A 23,738-nucleotide genomic window follows, 5' to 3' on the forward strand; every position below is an offset into this window, starting at 1 on the left:
GACTATGCTCAGTTTTCAGTTCTCAGTTTTAATGATTCTCTTCATGCCAAAACGCTCTGCAATGAAAAGTTTGGAAAAGTTTTACTGGGATTTTCGATTGACTTACTAGAAAAATTATATTTCGCAGGACTTTGCAGTAGAAGGATTATTTTAAGGCCAAAAACCTGTTTTAACCCTTTTCAGACCGATGACAGATTTATCCGAGATGGGGTGTTAAGATGTTAAGATGGGTGAAGCCACCCAGTTTGAGCTTAAGACTTATTTTTGGTCAAGTTCAAAGAATTGTATTCGTATTTTGGTCGGACAGAGAAATTTTTGAATTTTTCTTTTGTAAGCTGCCACCCACCTCAGCTTTCCATCGGTCATAAGCTTTTGTCTGTTAAACTTCGTTACAAAGTAAAAAAATTATCTTACAGGTCAAAGTCAAAGTCAAAGTAGTAAATTTGAAACAAAGACGCTCACGGGATATACCCTGGGGGAGCTGTCCTCCTTCAGATTTTGTGATAAAAGGTCTCTTAAAGGATATAAAAACAAAGCTTTTCATCCAGTGGCACAGTTGAAAAATGCTTTTGAAGATGGAATCAAATTCTTAAAACCATATTTTTCATAATGCAGATCCTATAGTACACAAAACGAGTAACAAAGAATTAGCATAAACAGATCGGGATGTTCTGGAGTTTTTATAAGATACTTCACTAATCGGTCATTAAAAGTAACAGAGATGACGCGTTCTTTAGAAAAAGTAACAAAAATTGTTTTATTACAGGTTAACGACCAACCAAATCAAATAAGAGCTTGTAAAAACTCCAGCTTGTCCCAACAGATCAACATAAGGCTTAAAGTTTCAAATCTTTTCTTGCGCAGTTGTTAGCATTCAAACAATGACTTTTATTTACTTTTGTTGTGTTCCTGAGGAGACTTGTTTAGCGCCAGATAGTCTACGAAATCTCTTAAAAGGCTCATGACCGAATATCTGAATCAAAAACATTCCCGCGAACAAGAATTTGCATATGGGATAAACGAGTAATGAAGTCCCGTGACTGACTCTTTTAAACAAACGATGACGAAAAGCGGAATCCGTTAGTTAGGACGTAAGAATGTCTCTTCACTGTCAGGTCAAAGTCAAAAAGTAATTTAAGAGTTGTATTTTTGCCTCTAAGTCCTTTCCACTTCAAACTGGTTCGTGTCCGAATTAAAGAAAGATTTGATCGTAGAATGTATATTTTACTTGGGTAGCTCCTTGCTAGAGGATGTGTAATACAGCCCGAAAAATACTTTTCGTTTTAACCACCAAAACAAATGCAATGATTTCTGATAATTGAGGAAATGGGTTACCATGAAATCAGCGACCAAATTATCCCCAGCCTTTTTCCCCAAAAAGGAATAATTCATCTGAAAAAGATTATCTGAAAATCCTCGTTACTGAAAACCGCTTCTGAAAGTTGGTATTACGCAATATACTAGAGCTTTACATCAAGAAAAAAATTGAAAACAAAAACTCCTTGAAATTGCATATAAGAAATGAGAAATATTCGAGATAATGACCGGGCCCGGGGGGATAATGATTCGCAAAAGGTTTACTCATTAAGGGATTCTCTCGACCAACAGCCTCTTTTGTAGTGGGGCCTGAGTCACAGTTTGTTGGCAACGAGACCAATTGAAATACGTGCTCTTGAAATTTATTGATGTGTTTGCGAGCCGGATAATACCTTATTACACAAATATTACAAGGTAAGTATTTAACGGCCTTGAAATTAACACGCAAAAAATTAACACGAATTTTATTTGCTTTTTCAAGGACACCACGGCTGGTTTGAATTAACACGAAATTTCTTAATTCGTGTTAATTACATGTCTACTTATTTTCGTGTAATACGGTAGATAATTTATCGCGGAAGTTTAGCCCCTAAAAGTCTACGGGCTAATTTATCATTATGGCTTCTATAAATAGTCTACTCCTCCCCTGGAAAAACAATTTTTTTTTACTTTCGCTTGGGTGCTTAAGCGTATGGGTGAAGATAAGTCAAAATTCACATGGAAGTGACGAAAAGGTACATTTCACTTTAAGGTACTGTGAAACTCTTTACAGGTTGGTAAATTTCTCCAGCGGAACTTGAGCAAGTTTTCCTTATAGTAGACAGTGCGAATAGCAAACAAAAAAGTCCACCCCATAGGTGGGGTTACCGATCCCAATCGAATGGCCATGGCACACACAGTGTAAAGGAATTTCTATTTGCTTTGATGCGGTTAGGGTAACCGCACGCTGGATAACCCCCTTCTTATAACAAACAACAACGAAAACAAAGAGAAAAATTCACCATGCGAACTTCCTGTAAATCAAATGCCGACCGTTAAGTATATACAACCAGGACATTCAACGGTAATGGGTAACCCCTTTCTTACAAACAAACAAGTACAACAGCAGCACTGCTTATCCCTTGTGTACTTTGTCACGCCGTTGTCCAAGATTTTGAAAGCCGTCACTGTACAAAAAATAGAAGGTAACGGGGATAAAATTAACCCTTTAAATACCGATGGAAATTATATATTCAAAGTATGCAGTATTTGCTGAGTTATACTGGAGTCAATTATATCCGATAGAAGTTATACACGATCCAAAAGCATCGGACCTTGCCAGACTTCCACAAACAGAACAAACAGAGTCTTTTTAGATAAATTTTAATTTTTGTTTTATGGACGAGCAAGGGATTGAGCAAAGTCCAAAAACAGGTCTTTGGCAGGTGGGAGGAGGGGGTGTTGGAATAAAGCCTTGTGTCAACTTTTAACAATGGATTTTATAGTCATTTGTATCAAATTTATTGTGAGAAAAAATGGGAATTTTCAAAGAGCAAGTAAAACTGTCTTATGGCACGGTTCAAAACAGATCGACTTTGAATGCTGACATCTTTGACAACCAGCACAAAAGACATTCAAGAAAAACACTGTCCAATGAGGTGATTAAACCATGCTTATGTACAATCAACAGAAACGCAGTGCTGGTAACCGTTAAGCCTAACCACAATCCTGTAAGATATAACAACTCCGCCTTTAAATCTTGGAGAGGAATAGCCTATATTATCCTTATCTGGTACTCGATGTTGGAAATTTTCTTCCGACACGCTAAAACTCTGAAGATCAGAAAATTTTCAACATCTGTAAGGTTTAGATTACAGAATTTCGCCAGACTACGTCACGGTTATTAAAGGGAAAATCCTAAACCCCAGCACTCGTTTTTGGGGATTGTCAAGTCGGAATCATCACCTACGTGATTGAATTTTCACTGAAATATTATCCCAAAAAAGAACAATTCTCATAACTGAATAACTGAAAGTTACGCAGAGTTTGTTTGTTTGTGATTGTTATTTTATGTTGACACATAAACATTTAGCTCTAAGCTAATTCAAGTCAACCTAAAAGTTAGCGTAACAGCAGTTACTAAAGGATTTTAAAGCAGCACCATATTTGCGTTAATCAAAGAGCTGAATGACAATTCGCGGTCGTAAAAGTTACTGGATCATATAACAACATTGGTCTATACCGTTTCAACTGACCTTTTCATAAATTACGTCACGAACATCACTTGCCTCGTATTCAAACAATTGCCATGGTGATTATGTCTCTTGAGACATTAAATGATTTTTTTTATGAATAGGAAGTAGTTGTAATAAAATCCGCTGGGAGTTAATCACCATGGCAATAAATTCAAAACGAGGTAAGTGATGTTCGTAACGTAATTTATGAAAAGATCTATAGAAAATGACATCAGGAATAAGAAATGCAACCGGTAGAGCGGCATCTGCACATTTCTTGGCGGAAAACAAACATTAAAGGACCGATACTGTTTAAACAAACATCCGGAATATCTACTACTAAACCCTACGTTTACCGCTTTGATAATCTCTTTTACTGATATGTCAGTCAAAATATAGGAGCTTGTACGTGCCAATACGCATCTTAACTAGCAAGATGGATTTTTAAGGAGGGCAAGTTTCGTTTTATTGTCTCAGCACAGATCAAAGTACAGTTGACTCTCTCTAATTCGATCTTTATGGGACTAAAGATTTTTTCTTCGAATAAGAGAATATTCGAACTAGAGAGTATTTTACGAGGGTTTCCTCGTGACGGGAACTAAGAATTATTTCAAATTAGAGAAAGATTCGAATATAAAAGAAGTTCGAAATTAGCGAGGGTTCACTATAACATGAAATGTAGAATTTGAACGCGAATTTCCCTCTAATCAAGGAACATTTAAGGACTCTAACCTGGAAAAATAAATGGTTAGTTCAGTATTAAAAGCTTTACATGAGCCTCGAAACAAGGAACTTGATTGAAAGTAGTTTCGAAGTCTTTAAAACGTCAACAAAATAAAATCTTGCTGACTCAGCTTATTTATCTAGGTCAGTACGAAAAGTTTTTGAATACAAATAATTGTTTTTCAATTTATATAGAGGTAGCATAAACAAACAAGAATACGCGAAGCATTAAATGAGTGACTGTATGTCTTTCAAAGAAAATGTCAAAGGTCACAAATCAAAATATAAAAGAGTGACACAGGAAAATCTTCAAAAAAGCGATGCCTAAGGAATAAGGAGTAAGGAATAAATTATCTTATATCGATTCCAAAAGCATTTATAACTTACTTTCCTCGTAAGAAGACTTACGGGTTTTGCAACTTTTTCCAAAGCTTTGTAAACACCTTTAGTTTACATTTTTAAGGGCCCACCAAGTAAATAATAAATAATTGTTTTGTCAACACTTGGGTCACAAATATTGTCAACACTTTTGACAATAAAAACAAGGAAGAAAAACGCTTCCTTTTATTTATTTATTTGTCAGTAAATATCTCTGAGGCACATTAGATTACATTTTCCGACTTGGATGCAGGCATATTTATCAGAGACAAAAAGTTTGACATCATTTCACAGGCAATAGGGTGTGTCGAGCTGATTGTGATGTGTATGTGCTACCCCGACTTTCAACCCTCGGATACTTAGCATAGGGAAATTTTATGAATTTTACACCTTTATCAAACTAATTTGACCAAACTTTCATGAGGCAGAGGGTTGAAATTTAACCATTTTACCAACCCTTGATGAGACTGAGATTTAATTTTCTGATTTTTTTTCAGCCCTTACGGAGACTTCCAGGATCCAAAATAGCTCATTTCCGTACCCTTTACTTACCTTTTGACCAACCCCTTAGATATTTCCCCTTCAGCTATAGAAATTTGTAATGAGAACGACCCTGTGGGAAAATCAAAGACTTAAAAAATACTTAAAACTTTTGGAAAAATCGAAAAACTTTTTTACTACCCAGGGTAGTTAAGTGCTAAAATGGGTGGTAATCTATGTGTTAAATGTTGAAAAAATGTTACTACCTGGGTAGTGAAAAGTGGTATAGCAAATTTTAGCTATTTTTGTAATTCTTTTAATTTTTTGGATGACTTTTTTGAAAAAATCTGAAAATTATATTTTGAAAAAATTTTCTGTTGGAAAGTTGTTTGCTGCAAACAAAAAATTCTCGAAAGTTTTTGTCAATATAAAAAAAACTTTGATTCTAAGGGCAAAACATTAATTTTTGCACTAAGTGAAAATGTGTCACAGAAATAATCATTTTTTAGCTTTTTTGGAAAATCAGTCCGAAAAGCAACCAAAAAATAGGTGGTCTCCATGAAAAATTGTCCCAAAAACTTTTACTGCCAGGGTAGTAAAATACCTCTTACTACCGACCCCTCCCCCCTGGAGCACTATAAATTTTGTAAGAAATTGCTAATTTGTTTTAGAAAATAAAGATGTAAAATTAAGAAGAAATAAAAAGAACTTTTTATCCTTTGATGCTGGAAACTTCATTTTTGGTTATTTCCCCCTAAAATCTTTAAGCATCGAAGGTCATACATAGCCTCTAGTAGGTAGCTCGTTGAAGTCAAAACCCTTTTTTGCTGATTTTCACTTCATACTATATACTTTGTACCCTCCATTTACCAATTTAACAATCATATTTTGAATTTGCTTAAAATGCCTTAATCGGAGTTGTTCTTATACTGTTCTTATTATTACTATCATACATTATTAACAATCTCGCTAAATATTATAGTTTATGGAAATCAAAATCGATCTGTGGTGATTATTTATTTTTAATTTTATCATTTTAGTAACAAAAACAAATATTGAAGAATTATAGAGATAGTTCAAACATTGACAACAGGTCACAAGTAAGTACAGAATTTAGCGTGCAAAATCAGAGCTGGCTGACGTCTGAGCTGGACGCTCTTCTCTAACTACACATTTTTTTATAAGAACAAACCGTATAAGAACACAAGGCTTCGATGGCCAAACCATCAAGAGCAAGATGGCCAAACCATCCTGAACCATCAAGAACGTTTTAAGGCTTTATGGACTCTAAAATACCCAATTTCTTGGGAAATCGCATAAAAATGCTCACAAATTGGTGAAATTAAGAAAATTTTTAGGCTTGAAATCAAAAAGTAAAGAACATCCGAAAGCTTCAAAAATTTTGGATGTTCTTATAAACAAAAGGGTAGTAAGCGTAGACATCGAACATTAATTCACGCTGTTATCATAGAAAGCAGAGAATTTAGTGGGGAAAGTTGCTATCAACTCGAGGGTCGATGCGAAGTGGACATTTTGCATGTATCCGAGAAATAATTTAGAGAGACATGAGATGATTTTAACCTTAGGTGTACTTTGCCGAGTACACTTTTTAACAGGACTGTCCCCCGAGCACAAGTGTTTCGCACTTTTAAGCCTCAAATTGTTCTTATTTTCAGGGAAAAATTGGGATATCATATTCTTTATACATGATCTTTCATACACGTTGTTTTTTACAAGAACAAACTGTATAAGAACATAAGGCTTCAATAGCCAAAATGTTAAAAAAAGTTAAGAGCATTTTAAGGCTTGGTAGAATCTAGAACACTGATTTCTTTACGAAATTACACAATAATACTCACAAAATGGTAAAATTAAGAACATCTTAACAACATTTTTAGGCTTAAATCTCAAAAAGTTAAGAACATTCATTCATTCAACAGGCTTCAAATATTTTGGATGTTCTTATAAAAAATTAAAGTCAAAATTCAGCAAGCCAGACTTAATATTATTCTAAAAAGATTTTTTTTAGCATTTTTTGCCTATAAAATTGTTCTTATAAGAAAAAAAGTGTACTTCAGCCCTTTATTTGCTTAAAATTTAGTCTAGGTTTGTTTTCATAATTATTTTTCTTTTGTGGCATCTGGCTCGTTTTCTATCTCAAAATTGATCTAATACGGTAATGGTCGTAGATTATGTAATGGAGGGACTAGAGTGAACTATTTTCCGGAGAAAAATTCGTTATTGAACTCGGAGTTCTTCAAAACTCGATAAATTTATTCCTATCGTACCTTATCGGCCCTTTTAACGCCGTTCCTTATTACGCCACGAGCCCAATATAACGCCAATAAGGGCCGGTGTAAAAAGGGCCGATAAGGTATACAAGGATACGAATTTGATTGCTTTTCGGGGCTTTGAAATAGTACGTAAAAGCTTTAAAAAAATTAGAGCAAGTTTACGATTTACAGTACTTTGAAGTGGATTTGTAAGGATAGAAAAATGACAATAAACTTTAAACATATTTCCGATCAAATTCCTTTTAGGACCTTTTGAGGACTTTGAGCAGGAATGCAAATTATAGAAAATATTGTTTTGATAAGATGGAATGGCAAAGCTGTTATAAATTGGTGCAGTTGCGAACTGTCTTTAGATCATCACTTAGAAATCACATGTTAATCTCTAATAGTGATGAAATACATTTTTTGTCTAATGGTGATAACAAATATCAATTAAGATTTTTTTTGGAAGGTCAGTTCGATATCAGACCATTAAACACCCCTGTCTCACAGCCCCGGTGTGACTTTTTCCCAGAATGGGGTTAGAAATTCTATTGTTCCAAGCTTAAAATATCCAGTGGAATAGTTTTGGAGTGCAATTTTTTGCATTGAATTTCAAATGGGGATAAAAGTCAATTTCCCAGTGGGGCCGCAATTGTAGGGTATTTTGTCCACTGGGGAAAAATTTAGGCCAAATTTTCCAGTAGGGCTGGAGTCCAAGCGGGTCTGTGACACAGGGGTGTCATGAAGTATGCTGTTATACGTTTTTTATAAGAACGAACTTTATAAGAACATAAGGCTTCTATGGTCATAATATTAAGAACAAGTTAAGAACATTTGAAGGCTTTGTGGACTCTCAAACACCCGATTTCTTAGGGGAATTAACTAAAACACTCACAAAATGGTGAAAATAAGAACATGTTATGAATATTTTTTGGGCTTAAATCTCAAAAAGTATAGTTTAGAACATAGGAAGGCATCAAAAATTATGGATGGATATGTATGTATGAAATTATGGATGGACGTGTATGTATGAAATCAGGGTTGTCATGACAATAAAACATTAAATATTTGGCATATTATTTAAAAAAAGATACAATTGAATAAGTTTAACTATAATACCGGAGTTCCTAAGACTACTTTAGACATTATACCTGAGCTGTTTCTATATAAATACCAAGTTATTTGTCAGTAAATAAGGAGAAAAATAAATGTGCCCTAGCTTGCTTGTTTTGAAACTTTTAATAATAGAAATACGAAGAGATTCCTCGGCAAACATAGAATCAATCCATCAACAAATATAACCTTAGTAAACTTATCCATCAGAAATAAGCGGGGAAAGGTAGCGTGTGTAGCAAATTGGGACAAAAAGATCAATTTTAAGTCAATTCACTTTGCACTCTATTTTGCTACCGTGTGGAAACTATTTTAGCATAATAACACTAATTCCTTTGGGACTGGTTTTCACCGTTTTCACGGCTGTAGCATACACAAAGCGAGTGGAATTCGATTTAAGTTCTTTCTCAAAAATTTTAACCTCAAATGCAATAACATTTATCACTATTTAGAAAATAACATATGGCGAGTATTTGGAAGAGTTGTCAAGATATTCCTGAGTAGAGCACCTTAAATAGAAAACATCACTTAATCTTTTTACGATGTTACTCAAAAGATACACACGGTTTTATTTCATAAGAACATCGAAAGTTTTTGGAGCCTTTATTTACTTTTGGAGTTTTAAGCCAAAAAATGTTCTTAAAATGTTCTCTTTCACACCATTTTGTGAGTATTTTTGTCCATTTTCCTTAGAAAAATAGGTGTTTTAGGGTCTGCAAAGCCTCTAAATGTTTTTAGCTTGTTCTTAAGATTTTGGCTATCAAGGCATTATGTTCTTATATAGTTTGTTCTTTTAAAAAACGTGTATAACGTATTAAATCATTCTTTTGAAGTGGGGATGCAAGTCAGGGAATTAATCCATTTGAGTGATGAGAGAAAGGGACCCCATACTTATGGTTGTGTCGTTACCCAAACATATCAATATCAAAGGAACAGCAGGGTAGAGGAGAAAAAACAACATGAAAATACACGGAAATCAATCAAGTCGTTAGCACTCTATCACTCACTCACTCGATCAATCATGAAGCTAAAAGAGGGCGCGGTTAACGGTCGATGAAAAGCAAAAAAAATTAAAGATAAGTAACAAAAACAAAAATAATACATGTTTATTTCATAAGAACAAACTATATAAGAACATGTCAATAGCCGAAGTTTTGAGAACAAGTTAAGAATACTTTAAGGCTTTGCGGACACCCAATTTCTTATGAAAATAGACAAAATACTTACAAAATGGTGAAAATAAGAACATGTTAAAATACATTAACAGCTGTGTTTAGAACGTGAATATCCCTGAAACTGTAGGAGTTTGAGAAAAGTAAGGCCCAGATTAATAAAAAGGGGATAAGTCCCAAAATATTTACTGGGTCTTATGAAAAAAAGTGTATCAATAAGTTATACTTAAATGAGCTGACTCAGCGAGAGCCTAATATTCTTATGGAAAATAAGTAAGTATTGTACACAAATCAAAATTTCATTCAAAAGCATAAGATAAACTTCAAAGGAGGGTATTAGGCTATCAATTGCAAGTGAAGCATTCAAGGAAAGAAAATCTTGGTGCAATTTTATTTTCTTTGTTTGTGTATGTGATTGATACTTTGATTGACAAGTGAAAGTGTTAAAAAAGACAAGTGTCAGAAAAATAAAAACGAAAGAAATTTGATGATGATACAGAGAGCAATATAAAATCTCATATCATATTTTTTCGCTTTCTTTTTATAACCTATCATCAACATTATATCTATCTAAATTTCTTGTGAAATTAGATAAGACCGCCAGTGCATGATGTGATGATGATACTCTGCAGTATCGAAATTTCTTTAATTTTTTTTTCTTTCTTTTTCTGAACTCTCAAAGTTCAAGTAGGTAAAAAGAGTGTAACAAAATTTCCTTTTCTTTTAACAATGATGATGATGATAACGATGATTTTTTTATTTTGAAATACACGTTTTTTTATAAGAACATCCAAATTTTTTGAAGCTTTAGGATATTCCTAAATTTTTGAGTTTTAAGCCTAGAATATTCTTAACATGTTCTTATTTTCTCCAATTTTTTGTGTATTTTTGTCCATTTTTCTAAGAAATTGGGTGTTTTTGAGCCTTATGTTGTTATATAAATAATTTGTTCTTATAAAAAACAAAACGTGTACAGTATATGATAGAAATATCATAAACAGAATACAACAAACTCTCTCTAATTCGAATGTTTCTGTAATTTTAAAACATTGGTCCCCTCAGCTGGGGAGTGGTTTAAATCAATCACTGTAATTCGAATCCTTCCCTTTCTTTAATTCGTTGAGAAATTTTGGACCCTTGAAGATCGAATAAGGAAGGGTCAACTCTATTACAAACATGTTTTTCTTCTTGCAAACACAATGCTAGTATGGAAAGAAAATTTTCTAAAAATTTCCCAAGAATATTTTGCCATCTTGGAAAATTTAAGGTTTATAAAAATTAAAAAATTGCTCAGATCGTTGAATCATTGAATGCCATGACTCATGTTCTTTTTATCCTTATATGGACATAATGGAAAAACCTAACTGAAATGTAAATTTGACCACTATCCAACAAATTAATAGGATCTCAAACATCAACTTAGCAATTATTGATTTTTACCAAGCTGACCCTAAATAACGGTTATATTTACAAGGAGGGGAAAAGAAGAGTGTACATAGTATTAAAAAATAATTGTAATTCTAGGAAACACTTGAATTTTTTATGTATATTTTCATATTTGCTAAACTTTTTATATAAAGTTGAGGTTACTAATATTTGTTTGTCAAAATTTTAGTCTGAAGTACAAATACACTCGTGTAAGATCGATGATTTTGCTTTTGATTGTTGAAGTAACAATCTATTCATGGTGGTAGGGGGAACTCGTATAATATTTGACTAACAGGACACAATGATTAGGCACACAAAATGATCTTTGATACAAAGATATTAAAAAATCTTCAAAAAAATTGAACAAACTTTGCTCACATGATTCTAGTACAGTTGGTATGTCTTATGCAAATGTTCACATTTTTGACGAGCAAATGTAACTTTGCATTGTTCTAATTGTGTGTGGTACATCAAGATCTTATTCACGTTTTTCATTATAAGAACAAACTATGTAGGAGCATAAGGCCAAATAGCCAAAATATTAAGAACAAGTTAAGAATATTTAAGGCTTCGTGGACTCTGAATCATCCGGATTCTTAAGAAAATGGACAAAATTACTCCAAAAGGGTGAAAATAAGAACATGTTGAGTACATTTTTAGGCTTAAAACTCAAAAAGTATAAAAGAAAATTTTGAATGTTCTTAAAAAAAATGTGTTGTTCCAATTGTGTGGTATCATCAAGATCTTATACAAATTTGAGCTTTTCACTGCAACATGAGGGATTTGGTGGACTCTATTCAAAAAAAAAAAAAAGAATGGAAAGAAAAGCTGGCAGATGGACCTAGATGAATTCGATATAACGTATTTGAATTAAAAACATGTTTAAAAACTACTAAAGAACAATCATTCAAGACTTTATTGTTCTGAAATGATAATGATGACTAAATAAAAAAAGCTTTTGAAAAGAATTTGGTACCACCCTTGTAAATTTTGAAGGAAGGTGTGAAATATGCATATCAATTGAATGAAGACGAAGATTCTAGTTTCCAATTTTCTCGCTAAGGTTCTAATTTTTTTATTCACCATCATGAACAATGTAAAAGTCTGCCATCCATTTTTATTTACTTTCTTTAAAAGATCACATACTCATGTTATGGCGCCAAATAGAGATTGTAGTAGCTAGTTCAATTTATCCCTGATTGATTTTTTATCACAATAAAGTATCAAAAAATGAGTAAAATTCCAAATAAAAGTTTCACTAGTATATGGAGAATTATCTCAGAGACCATAAAACTTGGAATCCCAATCAGGGATAGAAAACTCGGATCAGACCTGCATAGGTAGCTAGCTTACACGAATTGTAATCTTACATTAAGAGGAGGAGGCCCAAAAAGGTCAAAAATTAATTATTAGGGGAACAAATAAATATTTACATATTAATTGCTTATCTCCTCTCCCCTTGTTTGCTTATAAGGAGGATAGTGGCAAGATGTTAATTTCCCACAATACAAAATCTTTTTGAAAGTTTAATAATTATTATTTTGTTGAAAAATGAGAGACATTATACTGTAAGATAAGGATAAGGATAAAGTTCTTCAAGGTTGAATATTTGAAGAAAAAAAACAACTGTTGCAGATTGAAAATTTCAAAAAGGGAATGAAATAAAATAACATGAATTTTGATCGACAAATATTTTCTTTTAGCGAAATTTGCAAAAAATTGATTAAAATAAACTTTGCTTTCAGGCGAAGAAGTCATCATATTTCTTTATTTTATACAATTCGAATAAAAATTCATTCATATCATAAAATAATATTTAAACATGCTTAACTTCTCATTTTCAGTAGCCCTAATTTATTATGACCTTTCTTAGACAAAGTGACAAAGAAAATTCGAAGAAATAAGAAAAATTACTTTTTTGGCACTGTCTCTTTCCCCACTTATATTATTTTAAGTCCAATTATGCGTCAGTTTGTTCCTAAATGTATTGACCATAGCCTATTAATAGATGTTTTTGTTATACCTAATTATTACCTTTGGCAAAATAAACAATAGGAGGATCTAATAATCTTTTTTGAAAAGAATCGAAGATAACAACAAAATAAGAGTATAAATAAGTTTGAAATTTTTAACTTTGATTAGAACATCAAAAAATAATTCAAGATGTTATCAAAAAGTATACCATATTCCAAAGCAAATATTGACATTCAAAAACGACAACACCTTATACAGCCAAAAGAACAAAACAAATCAAATATGTCGACATAATACAATACAAATTGATCCCTTTTATGAAAAGGAAATGAGTACTGCCAAAACGTTATGTAATCCGAGATGTAGCAAGAGGCAAAAATCCCACGATTAAAAACTATTTTTACTTCGAGATAATCCAAAAAGTGTCTGAAATTATACACGATAAAAGTTACTGACCCAAAAGAAGTACTAGGCTTAGCGCAATTAAAAAGCTTTGTAAATACAGAGTGCCTCGTGAGAGTTCCTCCTTAAAAAATGAGTCTACAGTTTGCCATCACTGTTTGGAAATCAAGCAATAATAGAGGCCCCGAGTCACCTTTCAAGTCACGCTATCACACAAAAAAAATTCCAAATCACGTTATTACGAGTTAAATTTCCTTTCTATCACGATCACGTTGATCAAGCAATCATGTACTTCAAAATCTTCAATCACGTAATCACGAACTTAAAAAAACGCCAATCACGCCATCACAAAAACCGCTGGGGGCCTCATAAAATCAACTAGGAAATCAATTCAACTTTAAATAATCCGACGATAATGACAATTAAGAGACAAGCCTTCCCAAGTATTGAAAGGTATTAAAATGACCATCAAGAAGAAACTCAGAACCTAAACAAAATGCTATAATGTCCAAAATTTAACCTTGCCTTATCTTAATCAAATCTAAACTGATTATTCTTGAACGCTATACGTTTTGGGAAACTTACTATAGGTTAAGGTCAGCACAGTGATAATACGAATGATAAATATGTGTCTTAAGCAAGATACCGTTATATTTAGATTTGATTCCTCTTAAACAAAGTTTGTTATTTATATATGCCATTAAAGTGATAAATACTATTACAAGTTTGATATAAACTAATAGTATATTTTTAAATCAACCTATGGCAATTTTGGTAGATCTCGTTTTAAAAACAAACGAAAATCAAAATAAATAGTATGAAATTATATAACTCTTACAGTATCGGCACTGCTTTTCCCATTCTTTGGATTTATTGAAGTTTTTTGGTGATACCAAGTGATTTTCGGACACATTCATCAGCCATTCGGTTAAATTGGTCACGGCTTTCACGCCATATTTTCTGAAAAGAAAAACAAAAGTAAGTTTTCAATCGAGGACAGTTTACAAAGGCATAATCTGTTATACGAAAGTGACCCATCCTGCACTCTCAATATCTTAAGCCAGGAAACATTTTTTTTCAAGAGAACAACGAAATAATCTATTCATTCCTTCATTGAAACAAAGAATCAATTTTCCTTCAGAAATACAGAAATCATTTTCCTTTTAAGAACACACAGAAAAGATTTTCCCAAGAGAGAGCACATTCATCCTTCAATGAAAAAAAAGTTTCCATTTTCCTTTAAGTATACACAGAAATCATTTTCCTCCAAGAACACACAGAAACGACTTTCCTAAGACAGAGCACATAGACCTTTTCATAAATTACGTTACGAACATCACTTGCCTCGTTTTGAAATTATTGCCATGGAGATTAACTACCAGTGGATTTTATTAAAACTACTTCCTATTCCTAAAAAAATCATTTAATGTCTCAAGAGACATAATCACCATGGTAATTGTTTGAATACGAGGCAAGTAATGTTAGTGACGTAATTTATGAAAAGGTCTATTCATCCTTCATAATTAATTTTCCTTCAAGAATACACAATACTGTACCCAACTTCCTTATACAATCATTTAATCAAGGGACAAAGAGCCTTTCTTTACTATAACAAAAAGCCTCAAAGCCTTCAAAGCTGAGGGGACAATCGTTTTAGTTTGAATTACATAATGATCTGCATCCGGCAGCATCTGGAGGTTCACATCAGAAAGATTGAAGTGTAAAGTGCAAATTTTCCTTAAAAGTAGGTTTTAAAGCCTTTCTAAATACAAACCTTCCAAGGCAATTTATTCGAACAAAAAACAACAGCAAAGAACAACTTACGGATGCATCAACATTGGCAGGACTTTCATCATTTGGTTCTAGAAATGAACAATAATGATGAAGAAGATGATGGTTGAAAGCTGATCATGGTCTACTCTAGTTGTTGAATTCGGGGTTTTGCAGCAGTCATAAGGTAGTATAAAGGTAATGAGAGTTAACTGTCTAATACCTGCAAGCATACTGACGACTGAAAGTAGGATTTTCTCCACAGATTGAACAGGCGACCACCTCTCAGCACTAGTTTCATACCCCATAGGGTCGTCACCAGGAGCATGGAGAATAGATATACAAACACGTCCATCAGAATAAACTGAACAAAAAAATAGATAGTTTGAATTTTAAAATTAGTCATGGTTTCTGCCTACTTTTTCAGTCCCCCCTTAAAATGCAATTTTGCCCTTAAAGAAAACTCCCCCCTTAAATCGAACAAGAATTACCGGTACCCCTTGTTAGAATGTCCCCCCTTAAAATGAAAAAAAAGAGGGACCCCCCCTCAGATTTTTATTTTTAGACTTTGACAATAATAACAAAGTACAACGATTGGTTCGATATCAATGCCATCAACATTATATTAGGTACATAATGATATCCAAATAAATAAAATTCAATAAAAAGAAATCATTAAAAATAAACTGGATCCTATAATCAAATGATACAAATAAAACTTTTTATGAATAAAACCAAACAAAAGATGCAGTACCTGGTATAACAGTTGTGTTTTGTTCATATCTTAGGCCTTGTAAATTATCTTTATCATTAGATTTGAACTGGGAATGTTTTCTGATTGTAGTCCTAGTTTAAGTTAGGTCGAGCATGGCCTACTAAAAATATTTTTAGTAGGCCATGGGTCGAGTAAGTGGTCTTCCCAAGTAGAGAATTTAGGCAGTAAAACACAAGTAAGATTTCATGCTTATGACATTGATTTTGGATGTGACAGAGCTGAAAATGTCAAAGATCATTAATGACAAAGATCACTGATGTCGACCAACTATTGCAAGAAAATCTTTGTACCCTTCAGCAAACCATTTTTACAATAGAGAGAGAGAGAGAAGAGAGAGTATGCAGATTCATGGGCCTCGGCGAGCTATTTGAGTGGGGGGGGGGCAAGATTTAGGAAAAAAATGTCGCCCACCATGGTTGGGCGACGGAGAAATTTTTTCACTTTTAACACCCTCAAAACAGCTTAAAACGTTATCTAATTGGGGAGAATAATAGTTTTTATGGTTTGATTTGGTCTGTTAAAGGTCATTCTAATGTACATAACTTTCAATATAGCATGGTCTACAAAATAGTGGGCATGAGATTGTGAGCACAAAAACGGGAAAGAAGATATTATTAGACAAAGAAAATTATTATCAATAAAACCAAATATTTTAGTCCCCCCTTTTTTCTTATTTTGATAGATTCTTGCAGCCCTTGATAAAGAATCCCCCCTTATTAAAAAAAAATGACAAAAATCCCCCCTTTTTTAAAAGGCAATTTTTTTGACCCCCCCTTATTTTAAGGGGGGGGGGGCAGAAACCATGTTAGTAGAGGTACATCAAGGAATTTTAACCCTTCAAGCATCTTTATGGTGGCCCATGAGGGCCAAGTTAAATTGTTTTGACATTTCTATAAAAAAAATCAAAACAATTTACTTTTCACATTCATTTTTGCAATAGCTTTTAATTTAAGTTTTGAACTAAATTTTGTTTTCAAAATTGATTTACTTTCTATTTTCGTTTCAAATTAAAAACGGGTTTGTTTTCAAAAACGATTTCCAACTCAGCCCATCGAGGCCATGTCATTTTAAAATCAATTCTAATTTTTTTTAAATGAATTGATCTGACAGCCCATTGAGGCCACTCATAGAAATGAGTAAATTTCACGGTTTGTGTAATTTACGATGCGCGATCCAACGATTCACGATGCACGATGCACGATCCATGCATGATTTATGTTGATTTATGTTAATTATTCTAATTATGCACAAATAAGTTTTCATAATGCTAGCTACAAACATCATATAACAATAACGAAAAAAAATTAAAAAAAGAAGGGTAAATAATTTATCATAATCAGAATGATTAAAATAACTTATATCTTCTGTTTAGAAAAACCAAAAATTGATAGCGAGAGTTTGTTTTTAAAATGAAAGAAAAAGCCTTGACGTCATAGAAAAGTTTTGGCGCGAAAAATTTATTAAAAGAAGGGAGTTTCTAAACATCGACCAGAAATGGCGACCACGACCAGCGACCACGACCGGCGACCAGATAAATTTGGGTTATCGAGTTTTTCCTCTTTCTCCACCGTAGAGTCTCTCTTATGATCATTTATTTATGGCTTGAAGAGTAAAGCTCACCCCTGTCTCACATGTAGTGATTATAAAGCCACGTGCAAAACGTGTAGAGTAGCCATTTCAACGCTCTTGGATCTTGAATATAGTGTCAATTTGTATCCTTTTGTATTTTCGGCATCAAATTGGTTAGTGACAAAATTTGTGCTGGAATTTATTTAGGAAGCTTTATATTTGATCATCAGATCATTATTTTGTCAAAATAAGTCATTTTGACAATGTAAATGTAAGGACAATAGAATAATTGATGAGATTGATATCTCTAAAACTGGCCTTCCCATCTTTCTCCTACTGACAATTTCTATCCATTCATACTAAAGGCATCTCATTCGGTACAATTAAAATATTTGGTGTAATAAAGTTTACAGGCATCACACTTAATTACCCTATCAATATTTTTGTCAAAAAGTGTCACTTTGTCTAGAAAATGACTGGTAACGTCAAAAGTCACTTTTAGTATTCTCTAGCTATAGAGTAATTCTCAGCCACATGCTCAGTGATTCATTTGAAAGCCACATCAGGACTCGATTTGGACGTTCTCGACGGTGGAGAGAGCAGGTAAACTCGATAACCCAAATTTATCTGGTCGCCGGTCGTGGTCGCTGGTCGTGGTCGCCATTTCTGGTCGACGTTTAGAAACTCCCTTAAAAGAAAACTCATTTTTGTACGTTTATTATTTTTTAAGAACAGTGAATAAGGTAAATAAGGAATCATTGGCTACATTACTTTTGGCATGTTCTTATAAAAGCCTTTTACCAACAGAATGGCAACTGGTGTTTTTATCTATTTGATTTTTTCTCTGTTTGATGATCAAGTTAATTCATTTTATTTGATCTTTCTCAAAAAAGGTGAGTTTATACACGCGCTAAACGTCTTCCCCTACTATTTTTTGTTTATAACCCTGTCTCAATCCAATGCATTTGGTTGGTTTAATCGGAGAAATGTTTTTTTTTTAAGAAAGAAAGCAAGAAGGTTACAAGATATTCAATTCAAAGCATGGGCATGTTTTGATTTGATTTGATTGTTGAGGTTAAAATTTATACACGCATACTTTACATTGATTCTCCAGGAATACAAAAGAAGGAATTAAAATATGTGATTACTAAAACCTATAAATGCATAATTAGAATAATTAACATAATATATGCATGGATCGTGCATCGCGCATCGTGAATCGTTGGATCGTGCATCGTAAATTACACAAACCGTAAATTTCAACAGATAAAGTTTCTTTTGATAATAGAACGAACCAGTTGTTTGTTTTAGGGGGGGGGGTCACATTGGGGAGCCAAAAATATTAAAGCATATGGCGGCAACATGAAAGGGGTTAGAAGTAAATAAAACTTCCCTCTTATTACACTCTTTTTTTTATAAGAACCAGTAAATTTTTGCTGAGACTCGGCTGTTCTTAATTTTTTGGCACTTTGAGCCTTGAATTGTTCTTATTTTGTTCTTATTTTTTCCAACGTAAAAAACAAGTTTTGGCTTTTTAGAAACCAGGGCAACCAGGGATTCTTTTTGCTATAACTCTCTAACTTCAGCCTCTCCACTGTTCTTAAATTGTTCTTATATAAAAAAAGTGTATTTCCTCTCTTCTCAACATTTTTCCTTTCATGCTCGCATGCTGCATATTAAGAAAAAATTCGACTCTTTATTTACACATCAAAACAAAGGCTCTTCATGTTCCCCATTGTTTGATGAATAATTTTGTCTGCAAAAAGAAGTAAATTTTTCAAGACAATTCAACCCACCAGCCAAACAAAGAACAATAGAAAGGAAAAGCAATGTGACGGAGAAAAAATCTCTCATTTATGGTACCATAGAACACTGGAGTAAAGGATATCATTTTATACTCTCCTACACATTTGTAAATATGTTTGGGGTCTAAGCACTAAGTTGTTTTGGCCTTGATGGGCCGTGAACTGTAAACAAACCAATAAGTAACCATAGTAACTTCAATCTTTTAAGCCTGTAGGGGTCTGGAGACAAAGCTGTCGTTGGCACTGATGGGCTACGTGAGAAAAGTGATTTTAAAAATAAAAAAACAAAATGCTTTTTAAAATGATATCGAAAAGTAAATGAGAATTAAAACAAAATTTAAAACATTTGTGTGGCCTTGCTGGGTCGTATTTTAAGTTGTTTTTAAAGTCATTTTGAAAACGAAATTACTTTTACATTGATTTTGAAATGAAAGTTAATTTAAATTGTAAAATGAAAGTTATTTTCATTTGTAAAAAAAATATTTTTCTGAGTTTTTCAATAAAAAATTACTTGGCACTTATGGGCCACCATACATCTTTCCTATTTTTCTACTAGGGGAAGCATCTTTTAAAATCTCAAAATTGACAGGTGCTTTGACCTTGAAATTCTGACCAGTGGTAAATATGGATAATTAAATGATTTGAAAGATTTTGGTTGATATTTTAAAGGCTAGGATGTAACCTTGACCAAAATCATGTATTGACTGATTGACTCATTCAATTTGACTGAAATTTGTTCCTAAAGCTTATTTGTTGAATAAGACCGTTCTCATGAGTATTTGGTTTTGCAGACCGGTCTGTAAAACACGTGTACCACCTGCCGGAACTCAGGAACTAATGATGCCTTTGACTTAAGATTTTCACCAGTGATGGATATTGACCATCTAAGACAGTGTACAAAATTTGCGGTTGGTATTTTATAGATCGGTCCATTTTTACCTTAAATGCTCACTTTCAGCATAACCACTCGTCTGATTTTACTGAAACTTTAGCTGTAAGCTTGTATTATTAACACCTAACACTTGCCAAAATTTCAAGTCAATTGCATTTCCCAATCAATAGATGTAGTAGCCTTAGTTTAGGAAAAAAAGGGCAATTTTGGGCCAGTCTGTAAGTGGAAAAAAATTTACCCTCTGCCCCAAAAATACATGTCATGTGGAGTTACCTCACAAAGTTTGAGCAAAAAAATTTAAATTGTTACAGAAGAATGCCTGACTGAATCTTTCATTTTCACATTCCCAGCCACTCCAAATCATTTTTAGATTTTTAGAGGCTTAAAGCGAGGAGATTTCTTTTTCAATATCACAATGGACTTACTGTTAGGATGAAAAACATCACTGGTGAACTTCATTTTTGGTGGACTCAATGGATAATCATGTGGAAAACTCAACTTAGCTTGAAATACACCGCCATCAAAAGGTGTATCTTCTGGCCCACTGAAAAAAAATGAAACAAGGAAAAGATTGATTTTGGATAATAGATGAATTTACGAGTGAGAGTATTTTTCGCAAAAGAAACTAGAAAAGCAACATGGTTATTGGAATGGACATGGATCTCACTGGCGGATCTCACTTTTTATGAGAGATCCAGGTTTTCCTGCAGTGCAGCATAGGTATTATGCCTATCAAAGGATGGGATGGTTGATCATAGCATTTGCATTTCATCTTTACTAGAACTATTTCCATTTTGCATGTGACTTTTAAAACTAAATTTAGATATTACCTTCTACAAAATAGTGCTAAAATGAAGCGATGGCTTCTGACATAAAAAAAGCAACGAGAAGTGTACTTACGCAATCAGTGCTTCCCATTCAAAAAAGTTTTCTTCATTTGAAGGTCCTGTGAAAATGGAGGGATATATATTGCAGAACACTTATAAAACTGTTGAATCTTATTGATATATTGTGATAAAAAAGTTAATTTTCAGTACATTTTAGCTCAACATTTCTAGTTTTTAATGTGGTTTTTATTTTGTTTTAACCTGATTATGATTTTCAAAGAATATATGAAATTTATAATCGTTGGTTCATTACTTTCAGAAAAATATTATAATATAAAACTTGCATTGGGCCTTTCCAGCCCCGTGTATGTCCAACTTAAAAATAAATACCCCCTTGGATATCTGACCTGAAAAAGCGGACATAAGGGTTGAGGATATCTGTGCATTTTGACCTATACTCCCCGGATATTCAGGGCTTTTCACCCTGTACCCAACGGATATCCAGGCACATTATGTTCTGTACCCCCTGGATATACTCAATCTCTTATAAGATCCTACCACCTGGATGTCCAATATCCTCAACAAGGGGGGGGGGGGGGGCACGGACTATTTCTTGTAATGCCCAACAAGTTAACACAAATAATAAATAAAGGTGAATCAACCTGCAAGAATGCCTTCTGGTGGATTTGACAACAGCTCTAAAAGACACCAGGTAAAAATTGTATACATGAGTAATTAATAAAATACTGGAAATAAAAAAGCACGTAGCCTATTTTGCATGACAATCACATCCTATTTTGCCTGACAATCACATGGAGTGGTATCCTTTAAGTATAAAAAATAACACATAAGAATTTCAGAAACAGAGCTGGCTCAAAACCACTGAAAGTTCAAAAACTGCCAAAAATTACTTACGCCTGTACTCAGCCATCAATCTTTTCAAAGCTGAACCAGCCATTTTTCTCTTCTAAACAGCAGACCCAGTTTGATATATTGTTTTTTACAGCATTTTTTATATTTTTCTGAGAAAAAGAGGATCATTTTATGAAAATTATTATATTTTATCAAAACAATAAGCCTTTCAATCATAATTCAAGTTTCAATCATAATTTTTGAGGACAATATTTTTAAAGGTGCAAAAATATTTTGATAGAATAGGTTTTGAAATAAGTCGACCATCAAAAGATTTTATAATGTTATTGTTTTTATTAAACAGATGTGATGAGAACATTTCCATATAAATACATTATTTACAATACCCCAATATCCCAAGGCAATGAGATTCAGCTTGTCAGTTAAAAGTTAATCTTTTTTTGTTTTTTTAGCACCTTTCTGTTCATTGTGATATTCATGTCTTGATTTCCAACGAGCACCGTTATTCCAGACTCTTCCAAATGAAGGTAACCATTCACTATCCTTCTGGCTAACAGTATGATCAAAATTGGCACCAACTCTATTTGGATTAAGCTTGGCTTTCCTCCTTGCTTCTTTATTCTTAATCAGATCTTCCATTGAAGGCCCATAAATTCTAGAAGATGAGGGTGCTTCCCTTTTGTCTTTATCCTCTACAGCATCGTCTCGTAGCCAAGGAGGTGTGGCTCCGGTATAGATATTTCCTTTTCTGGAATCAAATTTTGCATTTATTGATGTGAGACCTACACCATCAGCAGATACCGTGTAGATTGAGGATTCAGTACATTTATCTAATCTCTCAATTTTATGACATGGATATTTCAATGGTTTCAGTTGATTTGAGCCTTGCTTGTATTTGACAATGCCGGCTCTCCACACTCTGATACCATCATGATATCCAGTAGGGTTCTGTACAACACCGTGTTTGTTTTTCACTGTCTTATATTGAGATTCAGTTTTATTTGATGCGAAAGATCCAACATTTGCTGAATCGAGAACAAGTTTCCTGGCATGTTCTTGCGTTTCAATTTCCTTCGCCAAAGCTTTTGTTTTCTTTTCAGCTCTATGATTATAGACATCAACCAACGGTTCAAGTTTACTTTTGAATAAATTGATATCTTTCTCTGAAACTATGAAAGAAATTTTGAATTTCTCGTCTGCACCATTCTCTTTAAAGAACGTTTCAGTATTAGCCCAATGTTCTTCAGTGGCAAGATGTTCTATCACTCCACCATACAAAATAGTTTTTACATAATCAGACACATGTTTCTTGAATGAATTGCCACAGCAATGACACCAAAAGTTCTTATCAGATTCAAAATCACCTTCCTGTATTACAGGGTTGCTGAGATAAGGCCGACATTCCTTGATCTTCTGTCCATATTTCTGTAAAACCCATTTCAACTTTTTCTGATGTTTCTTAGTGTAGATGTGTTTTCGTTGCTGGGTATGGTTTATTTGGCATAGTTTACAATAGGAGTAAACATCACTACTCATTACTTTTCATCTTCATTCTAAAAGATAGAAAGAAAACATAGACACATGAAAGCAAGGTAATCGAAAAGACAAAATATTTCAACAAGATTTTTAATAAGGAAAAATTGACATGCAAGATATGCACTCGGTTGAAAAATTTAAAACTTAAAGTTGCTAAGGATAAATAAGGCCTTAATTTCAAATCAATTATAAAGTTCTACTTTAGTTTCTGTGTT

The 23,738-nt window shown here is 33.3% G+C and overlaps 2 protein-coding genes across 2 annotated transcripts; both read right to left on the minus strand.

Moving 5' to 3' along the window:
- Window positions 1–14,107: 14,107 nt before the first annotated feature.
- LOC136803375 (ubiquitin-conjugating enzyme E2 G2-like) lies at window positions 14,108–22,138 on the minus strand. Its single transcript, XM_067060099.1, has 7 exons — window positions 22,030–22,138; window positions 21,777–21,812; window positions 21,188–21,233; window positions 20,713–20,831; window positions 15,470–15,610; window positions 15,301–15,338; window positions 14,108–14,436 (listed from the first exon to the last, which is right to left on the minus strand). The coding sequence occupies exons 1-7, from the start codon at window positions 22,070–22,072 to the stop codon at window positions 14,347–14,349; spliced, it is 513 nt and encodes a 170-aa protein (XP_066916200.1). The 5' UTR covers window positions 22,073–22,138; the 3' UTR covers window positions 14,108–14,346.
- Window positions 22,139–22,285: 147 nt separating this feature from the next.
- On the minus strand, window positions 22,286–23,730 carry LOC136803358 (centrosomal AT-AC splicing factor-like). Its single transcript, XM_067060084.1, has one exon. The coding sequence runs from the start codon at window positions 23,521–23,523 to the stop codon at window positions 22,417–22,419; it is 1,107 nt and encodes a 368-aa protein (XP_066916185.1). The 5' UTR covers window positions 23,524–23,730; the 3' UTR covers window positions 22,286–22,416.
- Between the last annotated feature and the right edge of the window lie 8 nt (window positions 23,731–23,738).

Source organism: Clytia hemisphaerica, unplaced genomic scaffold (genome assembly GCF_902728285.1).
Source record: "Clytia hemisphaerica strain Z4C2 unplaced genomic scaffold, Clytia hemisphaerica genome assembly, whole genome shotgun sequence".
Taxonomy (NCBI): Eukaryota; Metazoa; Cnidaria; class Hydrozoa; order Leptothecata; family Clytiidae; genus Clytia; species Clytia hemisphaerica.

Bases quoted from the DNA above. Each gene is read 5' to 3' on its own strand.
- LOC136803375 (XM_067060099.1), bottom strand. From the start codon at position 22,072: ATGGCTGGTTCAGCTTTGAAAAGATTGATGGCTGAGTACAGGC. The intron at 21,813-22,029 runs GTAAGTAATTTT...GGTGTCTTTTAG, and splicing joins ATTGATGGCTGAGTACAGGC to AGCTGTTGTCAAATCCACCA. The intron at 15,339-15,469 runs GTATTAGACAGT...GTTCATTTCTAG, and splicing joins AGTCGTCAGTATGCTTGCAG to AACCAAATGATGAAAGTCCT.
- LOC136803358 (XM_067060084.1), bottom strand. From the start codon at position 23,523: ATGAGTAGTGATGTTTACTCCTATTGTAAACTATGCCAAATAAACCAT.